Genomic DNA, 13,567 nt, shown 5'->3' with positions numbered 1-13,567 from the left:
GTTGTTGAGCGCTCTACGCAGTGAACAGACGGGGAATATCCAGGTCACTGGCAAGTAATACTATTCTCAAAAGAATAGGATTAGGATGAAAATTGATTTAGTTCATCATAATTGAATCAAGTTAAACGCCACATGCCAACTCGCAGGTTACAGCGACACATACTCCCTTTCGGCCGCCTGCCTCAGGCGCTTCGTCTCACGTACCTAGGTAGGTAGTACCTGAAAAGGTCCCTTGCGAGGCTGGGCCCGCCTAAATAGATGCTTTACTTCTGCCTTCTGACACAGCGCCACCTCTTGTGGGTCTCGCCGCAATACCTACGTCGTCACCGCGCGGAGGCAAGCTAACTTGACAACTAGTCTGCCTAGACTTGGAACATTGGCCTTGACTCAAGTCCATCGTCGTCGCCTCTGCAAACCCTCGACCTTGTCCTGCATTTCCCATCACCAGCGCTGACTTTACATCGACTTTTGTTCTAATTCCCCTCCGTCTCCGACCAACACAGCTCTGCAATTCTCTGCGGTTCCGCGTGAGCCGCCCGCTTTCTCTTTTCAATATGATGTCCTGGTGGTCGTCCTCGGCCAACACGGCTCTGGACGAACAGATTGAAAAGGCTACCAGTAGCAGCCTGTACGTTGCTTCTACCACATCCTCGAAATCATGCGCTAACTTGGCCGCAGAGAGGATATTGCTCTCAACCTCGAAATCTCCGATGTCATCCGTTCAAAGACAGTCGCTCCCAAAGAGGCCATGCGCAGCCTCAAACGTCGCATAGGCAACAAAAACCCTAATACGCAAATCAGCGCTCTCAATGTAAGAGAGGGACAGTATTCCGATACATGTGATGGCTTGTCTGCTAAACTGCACTGTAGCTCACCGATACCTGTGTCAAGAATGGCGGCTCGCATTTCCTGGCCGAGATTGCCTCACGCGAATTCATGGACAATATGGTGTCGCTTCTTCAAGCCGTTGGCGGAGGCGCAGTCAATGGCGAAGTCAAATCAAAGATTCTCGAACTGGTTCAGTCTTGGGCTGGCGCCACAGAAGGCCGATACGAGCTCTCCTATATTGGAGAAGTGTATCGAACACTACAGCGCGACGGCTATCATTTCCCTCCCAAGGTTGCAGTTGCTAGCAGCATGATCGACAGTAATGCGGTAGGCCATCTGCTTCGAAGTTTGTCCCAAGTCTACTGATTCTGACATCTGAACAGCCCCCCGAATGGGCCGACTCTGACGTTTGCATGCGATGTCGCACCGTCTTTACCTTTACGAACCGAAAGCACCATTGTCGCAACTGTGGGAACTGCTTCGACCAACAGTGCTCTACCAAGACTGTCGCACTCCCACATCTCGGAATACACACACCAGTACGGGTCGATGACGGTTGCTACGCCAAAATCACTGGCAAGGGTTACAAGGATCTAGGTCCTCTTCAAGATCGCTCTCCTACCTACCCACACAAGACCAAGAGCACCACAGCTATGCAGCCGCGTAATGCTCGTGTCGAGGACGACTTTGACGAAGACATCAAAAAGGCTTTGGCTATGAGCTTGGAAGAGGTCAACAGCTCCACCAAGGGCAAGGTTGCGTCTCCAGTCAACGGTCATAGAGCCAGCGACTCAGCCGCCGCAAAGCAAGCCGAAGAGGAAGATGCTGACCTGCGCGCTGCCATCGCTGCATCATTAGCCGATGTGGAAGAGCTGAAACAAAAGCACAGTGCCGCGCTTAAGGAGCAGACCGCAATACCATCGGGAAGCGTAGCCAACACATTCGCCATGCCCAAAAACGATTATGAATTGACTCCCGTCGAAGCTGAAAATATTAACCTTTTCGCCACCTTGGTCGATCGTCTTCAAACCCAACCTCCGGGGACGATTCTTCGAGAGCCCCAAATTCAAGAATTGTACGACAGTATTGGCACGCTGCGGCCGAAGCTGGCCCGCACCTATGGCGAGACTATGAGCAAGCATGGTACGTGCGGTTACTGGCTGATCTAAAATATGACCTAATATGCCATCACAGACACATTACTAGATTTGCATGCGAAGTTGTCAACTGTCGTCCGATACTATGACCGTATGCTAGAGGAACGACTCTCAAAGGCGTACAGTCAACAGCATCTCGGTTTCAGCCCGGCTCCTCTCCGCCAACATGCTGGTCCGTACCCATCCATTTCGGCGCAAAACACAGGTAACGCGCACGGAGAGTCTTTCTACACCGGGCAGCAGCTAGGGTACCCGTCCATGCGAAGCCCGCACTTGCAGCAGGCGCAGCCAAGCCAGCCCCAGTTTGCATCCTACGCCGCCGTCCCTGACCAGTACCCTTCAATGCCACAGCAAACAGACTCATCACATATGCATGTGCCGCAGCAGCCTATGATCTCGCCGTCTGCCGATCCAAATATGGCATATTATGCCAACCCCAGTGCCCCGCCACCAGTGCCGTCTCCTTCCGGCCCGTCGGCGCCCGGACCCGCACCAGATGCCGCACAGTCACCATACCCGAACCTCCAACAAGTGCAGTACCACCGCGGATCAGTGTCATCTCAGACACAGGGCACGCCAGTGCCAGCGCAAACGCAACCGGTCCACTCCCCACCCCATGCGCAACCTCCTCAGCAAGCTGTTCCCAGAACACATCAGCAACCGTATTGGCAGCAGACCCAAGCGTCCGCTCCATCGCAGCAAGCTCCTCAGACTTGGGGATATGCTGGACAGCTTCCCTCTGTCCCGCAGCACGAGCCGGTGAAACAGCCGGCACAAGAGGAAGCGCTTATTGAGCTGTAGGATGAGCCGGCTGAGGAGGTTTCTTGGGGCTGCTCTGCGATCTCGCAGACTACCATGCCGGCATGCTGAGGTGTATAGAATCAGAAAGGTCCAATGGGATATGGCGGAGAGTATCGACGGCGTTTGTAAGGAAGCGTTTCTCTAATACTGCTTACACTAGGATTTTGAGAAGGAGATGTTTGAGCAGCGTGTCTCGCTGTGTGCGTGTGGGATAGAGGTGGAATAACTGCAACATGCATGTTCAATAGGCTGTCTCAATATACCACATCTGGAAGCCTCGAAAGTTGACTGATGATGAACGTTTTTGTTAAGATTGTCTTTTGCATTTACAGATGATGGCTTCATTCCCTACTGTCGCCTACTAATAGCATGACTGTACTAGACTGGCTTCGTTGCCAACGTGGGCCGTTTGACAGGTCTAGGGAATCCATTGGGCCCCTCCCGTGGCAAGCCGCCGCTCCCGAGAGCAATTAAGACGCCAACTCGCATGTTGTCAATGCTGTGTTCCCTCATCATCGCGGCAGGCAAACGTCGTTTGGACCCAACACATTGTTCCGAGAACTCTCTATTGGCGGGCAAAGCGTCGCGTTTCGCTTGATCGGAGCAAGGGTCACCGAAACGCGGCCGTGTTCGGCTGCGCTTTGTGTGCTTGCTAGTTGATTCAACGCGAAAGACGAAGCGGCATTGTCCCCAGCTTGACCCGCATTAAAATTGAGTTGGTGCTAGATCGGTGACGAAGAGTCACTTTTTCTTCTTTCATATGCCGTTCATTCGTTTGTCTCTTATGCTTCTTCTCTATTCACTCAGTTTATTTGTTTCAGTTTACGACTTGAAACCTGCAAACTCTTGGACTTTATAAGCGCCTTTCATCTCCCTTCTCTAGACCTTGTTCTTTCCTTTGAAGATCATCAAATCCTGAAACAAGAATAAGGCATTCATTCAACCCATCACCGCCACAACGCTCTCCTCACCAAGAACACCAAAAAAACTTAACACCCATCCATCATCACCCATCATGGCCCCCACCATTCACCTCGTCCGCCATGCTCAGGGCTTCCACAACCTCAGCGTCGAAAACGAAACCATGCACGACCCGGACCTCACGCCCCTCGGCGAGCAGCAGTGCCTGGACCTGCGCTCCGAATTTCCGCATCACGCCCTCGTCGCGCACCTCGTCGCCTCTCCCATGCGCCGCACGCTCTGGACCTGCATCCGCGCCTTTGGCGACGGGCCGGCGGCGCCGTACCCCATCATTGCGCTCGACACTTTGCAGGAGCTGTCGGACATGCCCTCGGACACGGGCTCTCCGGTCGCGGCGCTGGCGGGCGAGTTTGGGAGCAAGGTGGATCTGTCGCGGGTCCGTGACGGGCTGTGGACGGATAAGCTCGGCGACACGCCGTTTGAGCCGACAAAGGACAAGATTGAGGCGCGAGCGCGCGAGGCGAGACGGACGCTGCGCGATATTGCCGGCTTGCAGACGGATAAGCATATTGTGGTGGTGTCGCACGGCGCGTTTCTGCACTTTTTGACGGATGAGTATCAGGATATTCCCAGCGGAAACGGTATGTTGAAATTTGCCAAAAAAAAAAAAAAAAATTGTAGCTGACTTGCATCCTTTTCAAGCTACGAGTTGGAAAAACTGCGAGTACCGCTCGTATCAGTTTGTCGACGCCACGGGCGCCGACGACGGCGCCGCCATTATCGAGACGGACGAGAGCTGGCACCGTCGCCGTGGCGACAAGCCTCGCCTGTCCCAGCACGACCTGGATGAGTTGCGCGTGGTTTCTCAAGGCCGCATTGTGCCTCATCTCAAGTCCAGCGCGCGCTTGTAAGCAGACAAATAAATGGTGGCGGGACAAAATGCGCGCGCATCAAATCTGGGCATTCGACCATTAGACATTGAAGAGTTTTTCTCATTAGAGGTTAGAAAACTTCGGCATTGGAGGTTATAGATAATTTCATGAATAGGGATTATAGAGTTTTGCTATTCGAGATTATAGACGTTTTTCCTATTTGAAGCTATCGAGCTTTTCGAGTGGACAGGCTAAAGCCGAGCAAAAACGCAATAGAGCAATGCAGCGTACATCCTTGTTCATAAATCACGTCAATATGGGGAACACATTCCAGGGTCGTCCAAGTCCTTTCTTCCCAGAAAATCCATGGCCGCCATAATTTCTTTCCACTTGATTTCGCGTATACAGTGTAAGATGAGCGCGTATCCGAGCTCTGCGCGAGCGTCTTTCCGCAAGGTGCATTGGCAGTAGCATTTCAGCGCAGGATCGTTGCTCTTCAAAATTTCTCTGGCTCCAATATCGACAGAGTCTCCATGTTCCTAATTGAGTAAAACTCCAGATATTAAAGGCAGCTTTATCTTGAACAGGTCGCGCAGCAGGAACAGTTGCTTCTTCTGCAAGTTCTCTCGACGTGTATGGACGACACGGGCAAAAAGTTCAAATTTGACTTCCAGTTGATTTCTGTACATTGATTCTTTTGCTTGAAGCATTTCCTGCAGATGAAACCACACTTTACAAGGCCGAAGAAGCATCCCAGTCGGGGCGGAAACGGCCGTTGACGGTGGTGTCACTGGCTCGGCAACATGCGATCGGGCAGCCTTGATGCTATCATTGCTCTCCTTGGAAAAACTCAAAACCTGATTAGCGTAGGTCTGGTGCAGCTGACAGTTGATATAGTCCCAGCTCATGCTTTCGCCAACATCGCTGCCGCTGCCAATGCCGTCGTCCACAGCCGGAGAAGCAGAGTTCGGAGTGGAATATTGAAGGGTAGGGTCAAATTTCGGTGCGCTTGTCGAGGTCGAAACATTGTCAAACTCGCGCAAAACACTCGGCGGCGGCTTGTCATCGTCTGGAGAGGGCGGTAAGCTTAAGAATTGCCAGATATCGTCGGACGTTTGCGCTTCGGGTGACTTTGGCGTTGCAGCCGAGTTGTTGACAGCGAATAGATTCAATTCAAAGTCTGCATTGTCAAGCTCGCCGTCCGCGAAATCGTACAGGTCCGGAAATGTCCATTTGTCATTGCCATTTGCCGCGAGCAAGGTGCCGGTTGCTGGAGCATTGGAGGAATTGGGCCCTGCGGCTGGGGGATCAAATTGAGCGTCAATACGGACGTTACTTCGCTTATTGTGTCGCATCTCCTGAGATTGGTCATCGTTTGCAGACAGCTGTCGTTTTCCTTGGTCCAAGTGGCAAGAAGATTCCAACGTATCTGTTGCTTCGTTTGCAAGCCCACCTTGCCCCTGGCGGCTTGCGTCTGGGACTTCCATATCGGCAACGAAATATTATGCTTGCCAGAGAATTTAAGTATGATTTTTCTGGGGTGGGCTTTGAAGACAGCTGCGCTTGACATTCTCATTTTACACCATAGATAAGAAAGCATTCGCACCGAAACAGTCCACGTTCCTGATTCGTCCAGTAGGCGAGCGCATTGGCCACATCGTTGACATGGTCTAGCAAGGAAGGTGCAGAATATCGCGGGAAGCATCCACTCACTTTCTTCATCGTCATTTATTATTAGCCCATAGCTCGGGCATTTGATACTTTGTCTCTTAGCAAAAATGTACTTGTTTTCCAGCATGTCGTACAAAGCAATGATGACCCTCGAGCGTTCTCATCATGCCTGCGCAAGCCAACACTAGCAATGGCCAGGATTAGACACTGGTTCTGCAATGTGACAGGTTACTAGGCGGTCAGAGATGAGATGTCGGATCTGTCTCATCCACGCAACTCTGGACAGGGATCAGGCTGCTGCTTATCGTGCCTCCCGTCACTCACTCTAAGCACATTGCCTGCAGCCATTGGCCTTGGCGCAGTCATCTGTATTAGGCGGACTGCTTCTGCCGTCAGAGATTTGCTTTGGGCAGTGTGAAGTCATGGGCTTGTTCTGTCAAAGTCGTCATCGCAGACCCAAACGGCAAACGGAAACGAGTTCAGAGCAGCCTCGAGGCTGATTCAGGGCGTGTGTCGTGACTCGGCCCCGCCAACAAAAGTACCGAGCACTCTGCTCATCAGTCATCAGTCATCACCCGTACCGCCGCGGACGTCAAAGAGATGGGTAGGTAGCTGTCTGGCAAATGAATACACGCACCCTCCCCTCACGCCATCTAACTAAGTCTTCACCATTGGCTGTCGCACCAAACTGGCCGACGGATGACGTTTTGCCTTGTTTTTGTGTCCTACACAGTCCAGCCTGGCCACGTCTCGTTTCGACGCCAAGGCTAGGCGTGGAATTAATTGCTCTGTCACCCGTTCCCACTTGCTGGGGGCGTATGAAGGCGACTCATCGTAAGCTCTGCATGACGTGTGTTGTCGAGAACCACCCGCCACGACCGATGGAGCATCGAAACCTATGTTTATGCACCACACCGTGATGGCCTTGTCAAGCGAGCGACAAGCAATGCAAGATGAACGTGCGCCCTGCACATCGACGGGCACATGCATGAGCGGCAGTCTTCTGCACTCCGCAACTCGAAATGGCAGTGCTGCCGAGACCAAGCGGAGTCGAAGCTCGTCGCCGTAACAAGACCGGCGACTCGCTGGCATTCCGAGCGGCCTCGAAGAAGACGTGCTTTCCCAACCTACCGGGACGTTGGAAAATTATAACTTGCCCTCGCGTGGGCACCCCTCCAACTTGCGCAGCCACTCTTGCCCCCAAACCTCCCTTGCATCCATGGTCTGCACGATTGCCACCAATCAATCCACCTCGTCCACACCACCACTATCATGGGTCGTCACCATGCGAGGAGAAAGGTAAAAGAGAGGTCATTAGCCATCAATCAAAATGACTATGAGTATACTTCGTAACAAAGAAGAGAGTTGAAAGATGTCAGCGATAAAAACATAGAGCGTGCGAACGGGAAAGAGCTGCATGTACAGACAGGTGTCAAAGTACAATGTATTTTGCACATTCGAGCAGCGCCTGCTTTCGTCACTGGCGTACACGCTGCGCTAGTGCGCAAATCACATCTCGCTTTGTACTGGCCCCCCCTTCCCGTTGTCTCTCTTTCACGCCATCATCCTCCTTGTCATAGGCCACGCAGATTCCTCAGCCCACTTACACCAACACAGCGCACACATCGACACCCACCAACCAAGGCTCGCTGCCAGAGTAGACGATGCCACACTGCAGTGACAGCATGATACGGCTCGCAGAATGATATGTCGACTTGTCCGGCAATTTTCGGGCGTACGTTGCTCCCACACAGCGCAGCACTACTGCAAATGATGGATAATATCCAGCTGGGCGATCTGTCAATCCGTCATTTATGGATCTTGCCGGCTCCGTCATGAGTTGTTCGCCGCGTGTTGTTCCTCGCGTGTTGTTCCTCGCGTGTGCCGGAGCTAGAATGGCCAGGCGCAGCGTCAGAACTTGGATTGATGGTGCAAGAAAAAGCCAGTCTCTCTGGTAACGTTGATGTCGACTCACAGCTCTTGTTTCTTGCTTCTTTCGGCCGGATGATTGAGCCAAGTGTGGAACCAATGTGTTACACTCGCTATAATGCGACGAAACTATACACCAGATGTTCAAAATATCATTCACAAATCCGAGACCCGTCGATGCTTGTCACTCTTTCGATTTCTGACAGGTATTGAGTAGATGTTTCTTTTTCCATTTATTTCCAATATTCGCGCTTAGAATTTTCTCATCAAGGGAATCAATCTCTCGGCATTAAACCTGTCATCTCAAGCTACATGCAATCAATGTATGATGTACGATGCAGATCGATATGGTGTAGTTTGGGATGCACATCTTTAGCCGCGCTATCCCCTCGTGTCACCACACCAGCGCAAGCCCACCTTCCCCAGACGTTGGGCCGCACACCCCCGGGGCCCATGATCCCAAGGCCGCAGCCAAAAAAACCGAGCAGCTGGGGCGCTCACAGTAACGCTAGCATGCAGGTGTGTGTGTGTGTGCCCTGTGAGACAAGCAGGGCCTTGGGATGAGACCTCCTCTTCCGCTCATGCGCGAGGTGGCGTGACGCAAGGTCCCCGAAGCTGGAGCCTTGACATGGGACCAGCACGATTAAAGACAAAGAAATATGCGCAAGAGGAGAGGACCAGAAGCGGCCGTCGCACACATTGGACATGGCAGCGCTTTTAATCATGGTCAGGCACGGCAAATCATAAAAATGCCGACGTAGTAATAAGAAAAAAGAAAACAATGACAATTTTATTCTTGTCTCCTCCGTCGTAATCATGATAGTCATAAGTAGTCATGCAAGCTTTCTTTGGGCTTGTGCGTCCATGAGGAAAAAATAAGCGAGTCCCGGTGCAAGTCTCGTCCCAAAATGGTGACAGCAAACCCCCCCTCCATCAGTTACGACCCGACTTCCGAGACTAGCAAAGCAAAAACGGCAAAGAGAAGACTGACAACATCAGCAATGCGAAAAGAAAAAGGTAAAGAAAAAACAGCGGCCGTTTCATTCAATTCTGGGCCAGGCAACAATACGATTTCATTCAGGGGCATGAAGAGCATCCCCCGTCATGAGAATCATAAAAAGACTAAAGAAAGAAGAAGAAGAAGTAGAAAAAGTGAAAACATGTCTAAAGGTATTCGTTTCGTTTCGTCATAAAGTCGTAGATGGCATAACATCAATCGGATCGCTCGTTGCTTTTCTTTATTTCGTCGCATCTTCATCCAAAGATTTCATATATCCGTTCCTTTTTTGGGGTCCGCAGTCGTTGACAAGGCGCTCCCAGGTTAGCAAAGCCACGGGTATTCCAGGATACTGGAACGCTGTGAAGTCTTTCAACCGCGTGTAAGACTTTGCCCTTGTTCTTTCTTCTTTCGTAGAGATTTAATGCTCATCTCGCGTCACACCAAGACCCGAATCGCAGAGAGATTTGGTGGTCGGCGTTTACTCGACGCCCCCCCCCCCCAGGACGACAAGGTTCAGTATCCACTGGCCAGAATACCCTCGCGCCCACCCCCCGCAGCGTGTAAACAGGACAATGCGCGCTGCCCAGGGAGGCAAACATGCCTTGTGTCGTTTAGTCAAACGAGGCGGTCGAGCTGCTGCTCGAGTGGTGGCCCGATCGTCGGCCTCCGCTGTTGTGATCGGGGCTCTCTCGCGCTGAGCTGTGGCGGCTCTTTCGTCGACGACTGCTCTCCGGTGCGGCGGGAAGGCCTTGGACAATGCCGTTGCGCGCCAGCATGCCTCCGTTGACGGAGAAGTTGCGGCAGACCATAAAGGCGCGCATGGCGGCGTTTTCCTGTGCTAGCGAGTCGGATGCGTACGCCAAATCCGTCTGGTATGCGCGACCATTAACAAGAACGAGGCATGTAAAGCCGTTGGGGTCGCGGTAGCATTCGTACGAGGGGTCAATCCAACCACGTCGTCGGCAGAGACCTGTTCAAAGCAGAAAACCTCGGTTAGTATTCTTTTTTTTTTTTTTGGTGCTCAACTTGAACATTGACATGGGTACATCAACAAGAAAGGCGGCCAAGTCGCCCTCTGTTGTTTATATCAACACGCGGGCGCCTCCGAACGAGGAACTGTTAGATCCGTGTAGCGGAGCAAGAACCGGCCATGGTAGTCAAGTGTAACAGTTGCCATTGGTGACTTACTTTCCAGGTACTGCATGTAAAAACCACTCATTGTGAGGCGGGCTTTGCACAATGGCCTTTTGCAAACGTAAAAGAAAAGAATGAAATGCCGCAAGAAACAAAGGCGGCCGCAGAGAATTTCTCAGCGTTGCCTCAGAGGCCGGTGTACTTGGCCAGCCTCGGGGTGGAGGGGACCGTGTGTGTGTGCGTGGTGGGCGTGGGCGTGGGCGTGTTTAGTTCCTAGCAGTTTCTGCTCCACCAATCGGGGGCAAGAGTTGCGCTGGTAGAGTTGTGGTGTTGATGCAAGGCGGGCACCCAATTATCAATGGATGTACAAGAGGGAAAGAAAGGATGAGATGAAGCAAAACCGAGTGACGAGACTGGCAGTAGGAGAAGTGAAGATGGAAAGAGTTGTTTGATGTGCGTCCGGTCTTGGTGGCGGAAGATCGGGGGAAGAAGGTGTATATATGTAAGCGATTCAGGGTTCTGGCGAGGAGGAAAAGTACAGCACACACAAACCAACGGTATGTGCAGTAGCGCGGGGCTATTAATTTGCAAATCGGTGCACCATTATCATCATGAGTCTATTAGCGCGCACGGGGGGGTAATCCAAAGGGGGTGTGGCAAGTATGACAGAGCAGCGCCGCAGATGCAGCCAGTCCAGCAAGAACGAGGCCGGCCAGAAAAATGGTGAGCAGACAACTGCGGCTCTCGACTGGAGTGTGACCCATCTTGATGTGTTGGCGTAGCTAGTTGCCAGTTGATACACGGCCACTTGGGCCTGGGACGCTCCACCACGGCGCATAGTAAGGGCAGGTCGCGCCGGCGAGGCAAAGAAGATGAGAGTTTCAATCGGAATGAGCATTGCACTCATCTTACAGTAGTCTGTAATACTGCGATTGCTGTCAGCTTGAAAAGGACGAATGGGAATGCCTGTGTTGCGACGCGCCTTCTTTGCAATTCGTATGATATACCCTCTTTGGTTCAAAGTCCCCCATCTGGCTCTGCATAGATTCCGCCCTTCTCTTTGGCAAAGACTCGGTAGCTCGTCTGTATCCAGTTTGCAGACCAAGCAGAGCCAAAAGCCCACCACTTCAATGGGGCCGTTTGGCCGTTGGTAGGGTGCCTTGAGTGGTTCCGGCGGGTTGGCAATAGCCACTCCCAATACGGCTTCCTATGCAGCTGCCAGGGAAAGCCATCTGTAACACGGTCTGTTGTGGTGCTTCGCGGTGCGGTGGTGGCGACTTGGAACCACTCAAGGCCGACTAAGTGGCCCAGCTTGCATGCTATTCCGGACGTTCTGGGATGATTTCTGCAAGAAACTTGCTTTAGTTAGACGGGAATATAGTTCCTGGTTACTAGGCCTCTGCAAGGCCGACCCCAAGAGATCTCTGTGCAGTCGCCGCCTGTCGGCATCGCAGGGTACATGGACTGCGCCGGGCCTTTTCTCCACGAAAATGCGCTACTCTGCATGTATCGTTGCCGGCATGTTTTGCTGCGAGCAAGATGGCGTATGCCTATCCAGTCAGTATTGCTCGCCGCTCTCACCGCTGGGATCGAGTAATACTACATGTATAGGCGCCAATTGACAAGATATGACACCTTGTCCGGCACTAGAATGATCCCATCAGTGCTTGCTCAGTTAGCACTTCCGACTGGCCGGATTCCTGGGACTGGCGTATCGCCAGAGATCCTGTGTAAATCTAGCGGGGAGGGGAACACCGACAGGGGGCTGGCAGTACTAAGTTTGGCGACCCTGGTAGGACTGCAGAACTCCAGACAGTTCCGAACAAAGTGGTGGCACTGGTGAGTTATTGCAGGCGTTGCAATACCAGAGGAACACGCCAAATCGATGGAGGGCTTCAGCTCCGCACCGCTGGCCAAACATTGCTTGCCGAGGGTCGGGGTTGATGCGCAATGTATACCCATGTCTGCGGTGGCCGGGTCTAGCCAGCGTATGCACATGGGCCTGGAGCGTACATAATAAACACACGAACTGGTCGAGGTCGGTGAGCAGCGCAGGCAGGCCCTCTATTCTCCCCATTAACCAAAAACTTGTGCATGAACAGCCTGTGGAAAGTGGCTGGGAGGTGGATTCAGGTGGACCGCTAGCTTGACACTGGTGCTGGCACCGGCGCCGCTCAGCTCTGTGCTGGGCCTGCTGCCGTGCGATTGGACCCTTTGGCTTGTTTTTGTTTTGATACTGTGTGCCATCAGCCCACGTCTTTTGCTTACATGCAAAAGGGCCCGCCTCACTGACCTGAGGTTGGAGATGAGGCTATGTCGTGATACAGCAGCAGACGGACCTGTGGTGGCGGCAAAGCGCATGGCCGCCTCTCGCCATTTCCGATGGAAGAAACCGGTGAGCAAGGCACATATGATTGGCTGCCTTGTCAATGGAGGGGTGTCGTGCGGCGCCTTGTTAATGGCCCTGCCTGTTGTCTGAGCCCTCAACCCCCGCCCAGATGCAATGATGTGTTGGCAGCGCCGCTGGGTATAATAGCAAGCAGGCGAATGCGTGCAGGCACGTCTTATGGCGCTGCAACTTCACCATGTGCCAATAGAATGAAGGTGTCGTGTGGCGCGCGGGGTTGATTGTCAGCAAGTTCGCAAACCAGCGAAAGGCCGCTTGGACGTCGGCGTCGCTGTCAGCGCTGATCGTCATGTCCCATGAGCCTGGCACCAATATATGTGCAAGTATGTGCAAACCAAGTGCGGTGATTTATGCACATGCACTGTATATGCCACGATCACGGATTACACGCTTGGTGTAAGGTAATATGTGCGTGATGCAACGATAGTTAGATATGCTGCCTTGAGTTTAGAGACTCAATTGCAGTTCATAGACTGTTATTCTACTCGAAACCGTTTGCAATCCAAGTAGAAGTCTCTTTCTTCAAATTGACTGTTTGTTGGACTGTCCGGTTGCCGCTCTCTTGTTCGAGGAATAACGCGCAGCTTGAAGCAGCGAGGGCATGTAATTTGGATGCGCTAGTTATAGCCAATTTCGGTATTAGCACATTTGTTACTCCAAGCACCAGCTGGCACAGCTACTTGACCATACCACTAGGTGCGAGCAGGCTGCGATAGAGCTCGAAGATTCGGCTCCGCGCAGACGTGAAATTCTAGCTATTAGTTGCTGTTACATTTGTGTAAGTCCCGGGCTGATGAGTCCTCGACCGATGGCACATTGGTCGACGACGCGGGCCTAGAGGAGACCA

At 52.4% G+C, this 13,567-nt stretch overlaps 4 protein-coding genes across 4 annotated transcripts; 2 read left to right on the top strand and 2 right to left on the bottom strand.

Annotated features, from left to right (window-relative positions):
- Positions 1-554: 554 nt before the first annotated feature.
- Positions 555-2,786, top strand: BBA_03888 (VHS domain-containing protein; the record flags this gene model as incomplete). Its single annotated transcript, XM_008598985.1, has 5 exons — positions 555-628; positions 679-811; positions 871-1,155; positions 1,212-1,971; positions 2,023-2,786. The coding sequence occupies 5 exons, from the start codon at positions 555-557 to the stop codon at positions 2,784-2,786; spliced, it is 2,016 nt and encodes a 671-aa protein (XP_008597207.1).
- A 1,015-nt stretch (positions 2,787-3,801) lies between these two features.
- On the top strand, positions 3,802-4,618 carry BBA_03887 (phosphoglycerate mutase; the record flags this gene model as incomplete). The annotated part of the gene is made up of 2 exons (XM_008598984.1): positions 3,802-4,348; positions 4,410-4,618. The coding sequence occupies 2 exons, from the start codon at positions 3,802-3,804 to the stop codon at positions 4,616-4,618; spliced, it is 756 nt and encodes a 251-aa protein (XP_008597206.1).
- Positions 4,619-5,118: 500 nt separating this feature from the next.
- BBA_03886 (uncharacterized protein) lies at positions 5,119-6,066 on the bottom strand (the record flags this gene model as incomplete). Its single annotated transcript, XM_008598983.1, has 1 exon — positions 5,119-6,066. The coding sequence occupies one exon, from the start codon at positions 6,064-6,066 to the stop codon at positions 5,119-5,121; it is 948 nt and encodes a 315-aa protein (XP_008597205.1).
- A 3,724-nt stretch (positions 6,067-9,790) lies between these two features.
- Positions 9,791-10,398, bottom strand: BBA_03885 (uncharacterized protein; the record flags this gene model as incomplete). The annotated part of the gene is made up of 2 exons (XM_008598982.1): positions 9,791-10,149; positions 10,368-10,398. The coding sequence occupies 2 exons, from the start codon at positions 10,396-10,398 to the stop codon at positions 9,791-9,793; spliced, it is 390 nt and encodes a 129-aa protein (XP_008597204.1).
- Between the last annotated feature and the right edge of the window lie 3,169 nt (positions 10,399-13,567).

The sequence above is a fragment of the Beauveria bassiana genome (genome assembly GCF_000280675.1).
Source record: "Beauveria bassiana ARSEF 2860 unplaced genomic scaffold BBA_S00008, whole genome shotgun sequence".
Classification (NCBI taxonomy): domain Eukaryota; kingdom Fungi; phylum Ascomycota; class Sordariomycetes; order Hypocreales; family Cordycipitaceae; genus Beauveria; species Beauveria bassiana.
The sequence above is the reverse complement of the archived record's forward strand: the minus strand, read 5'-3'. Positions and strand labels throughout refer to the sequence as shown.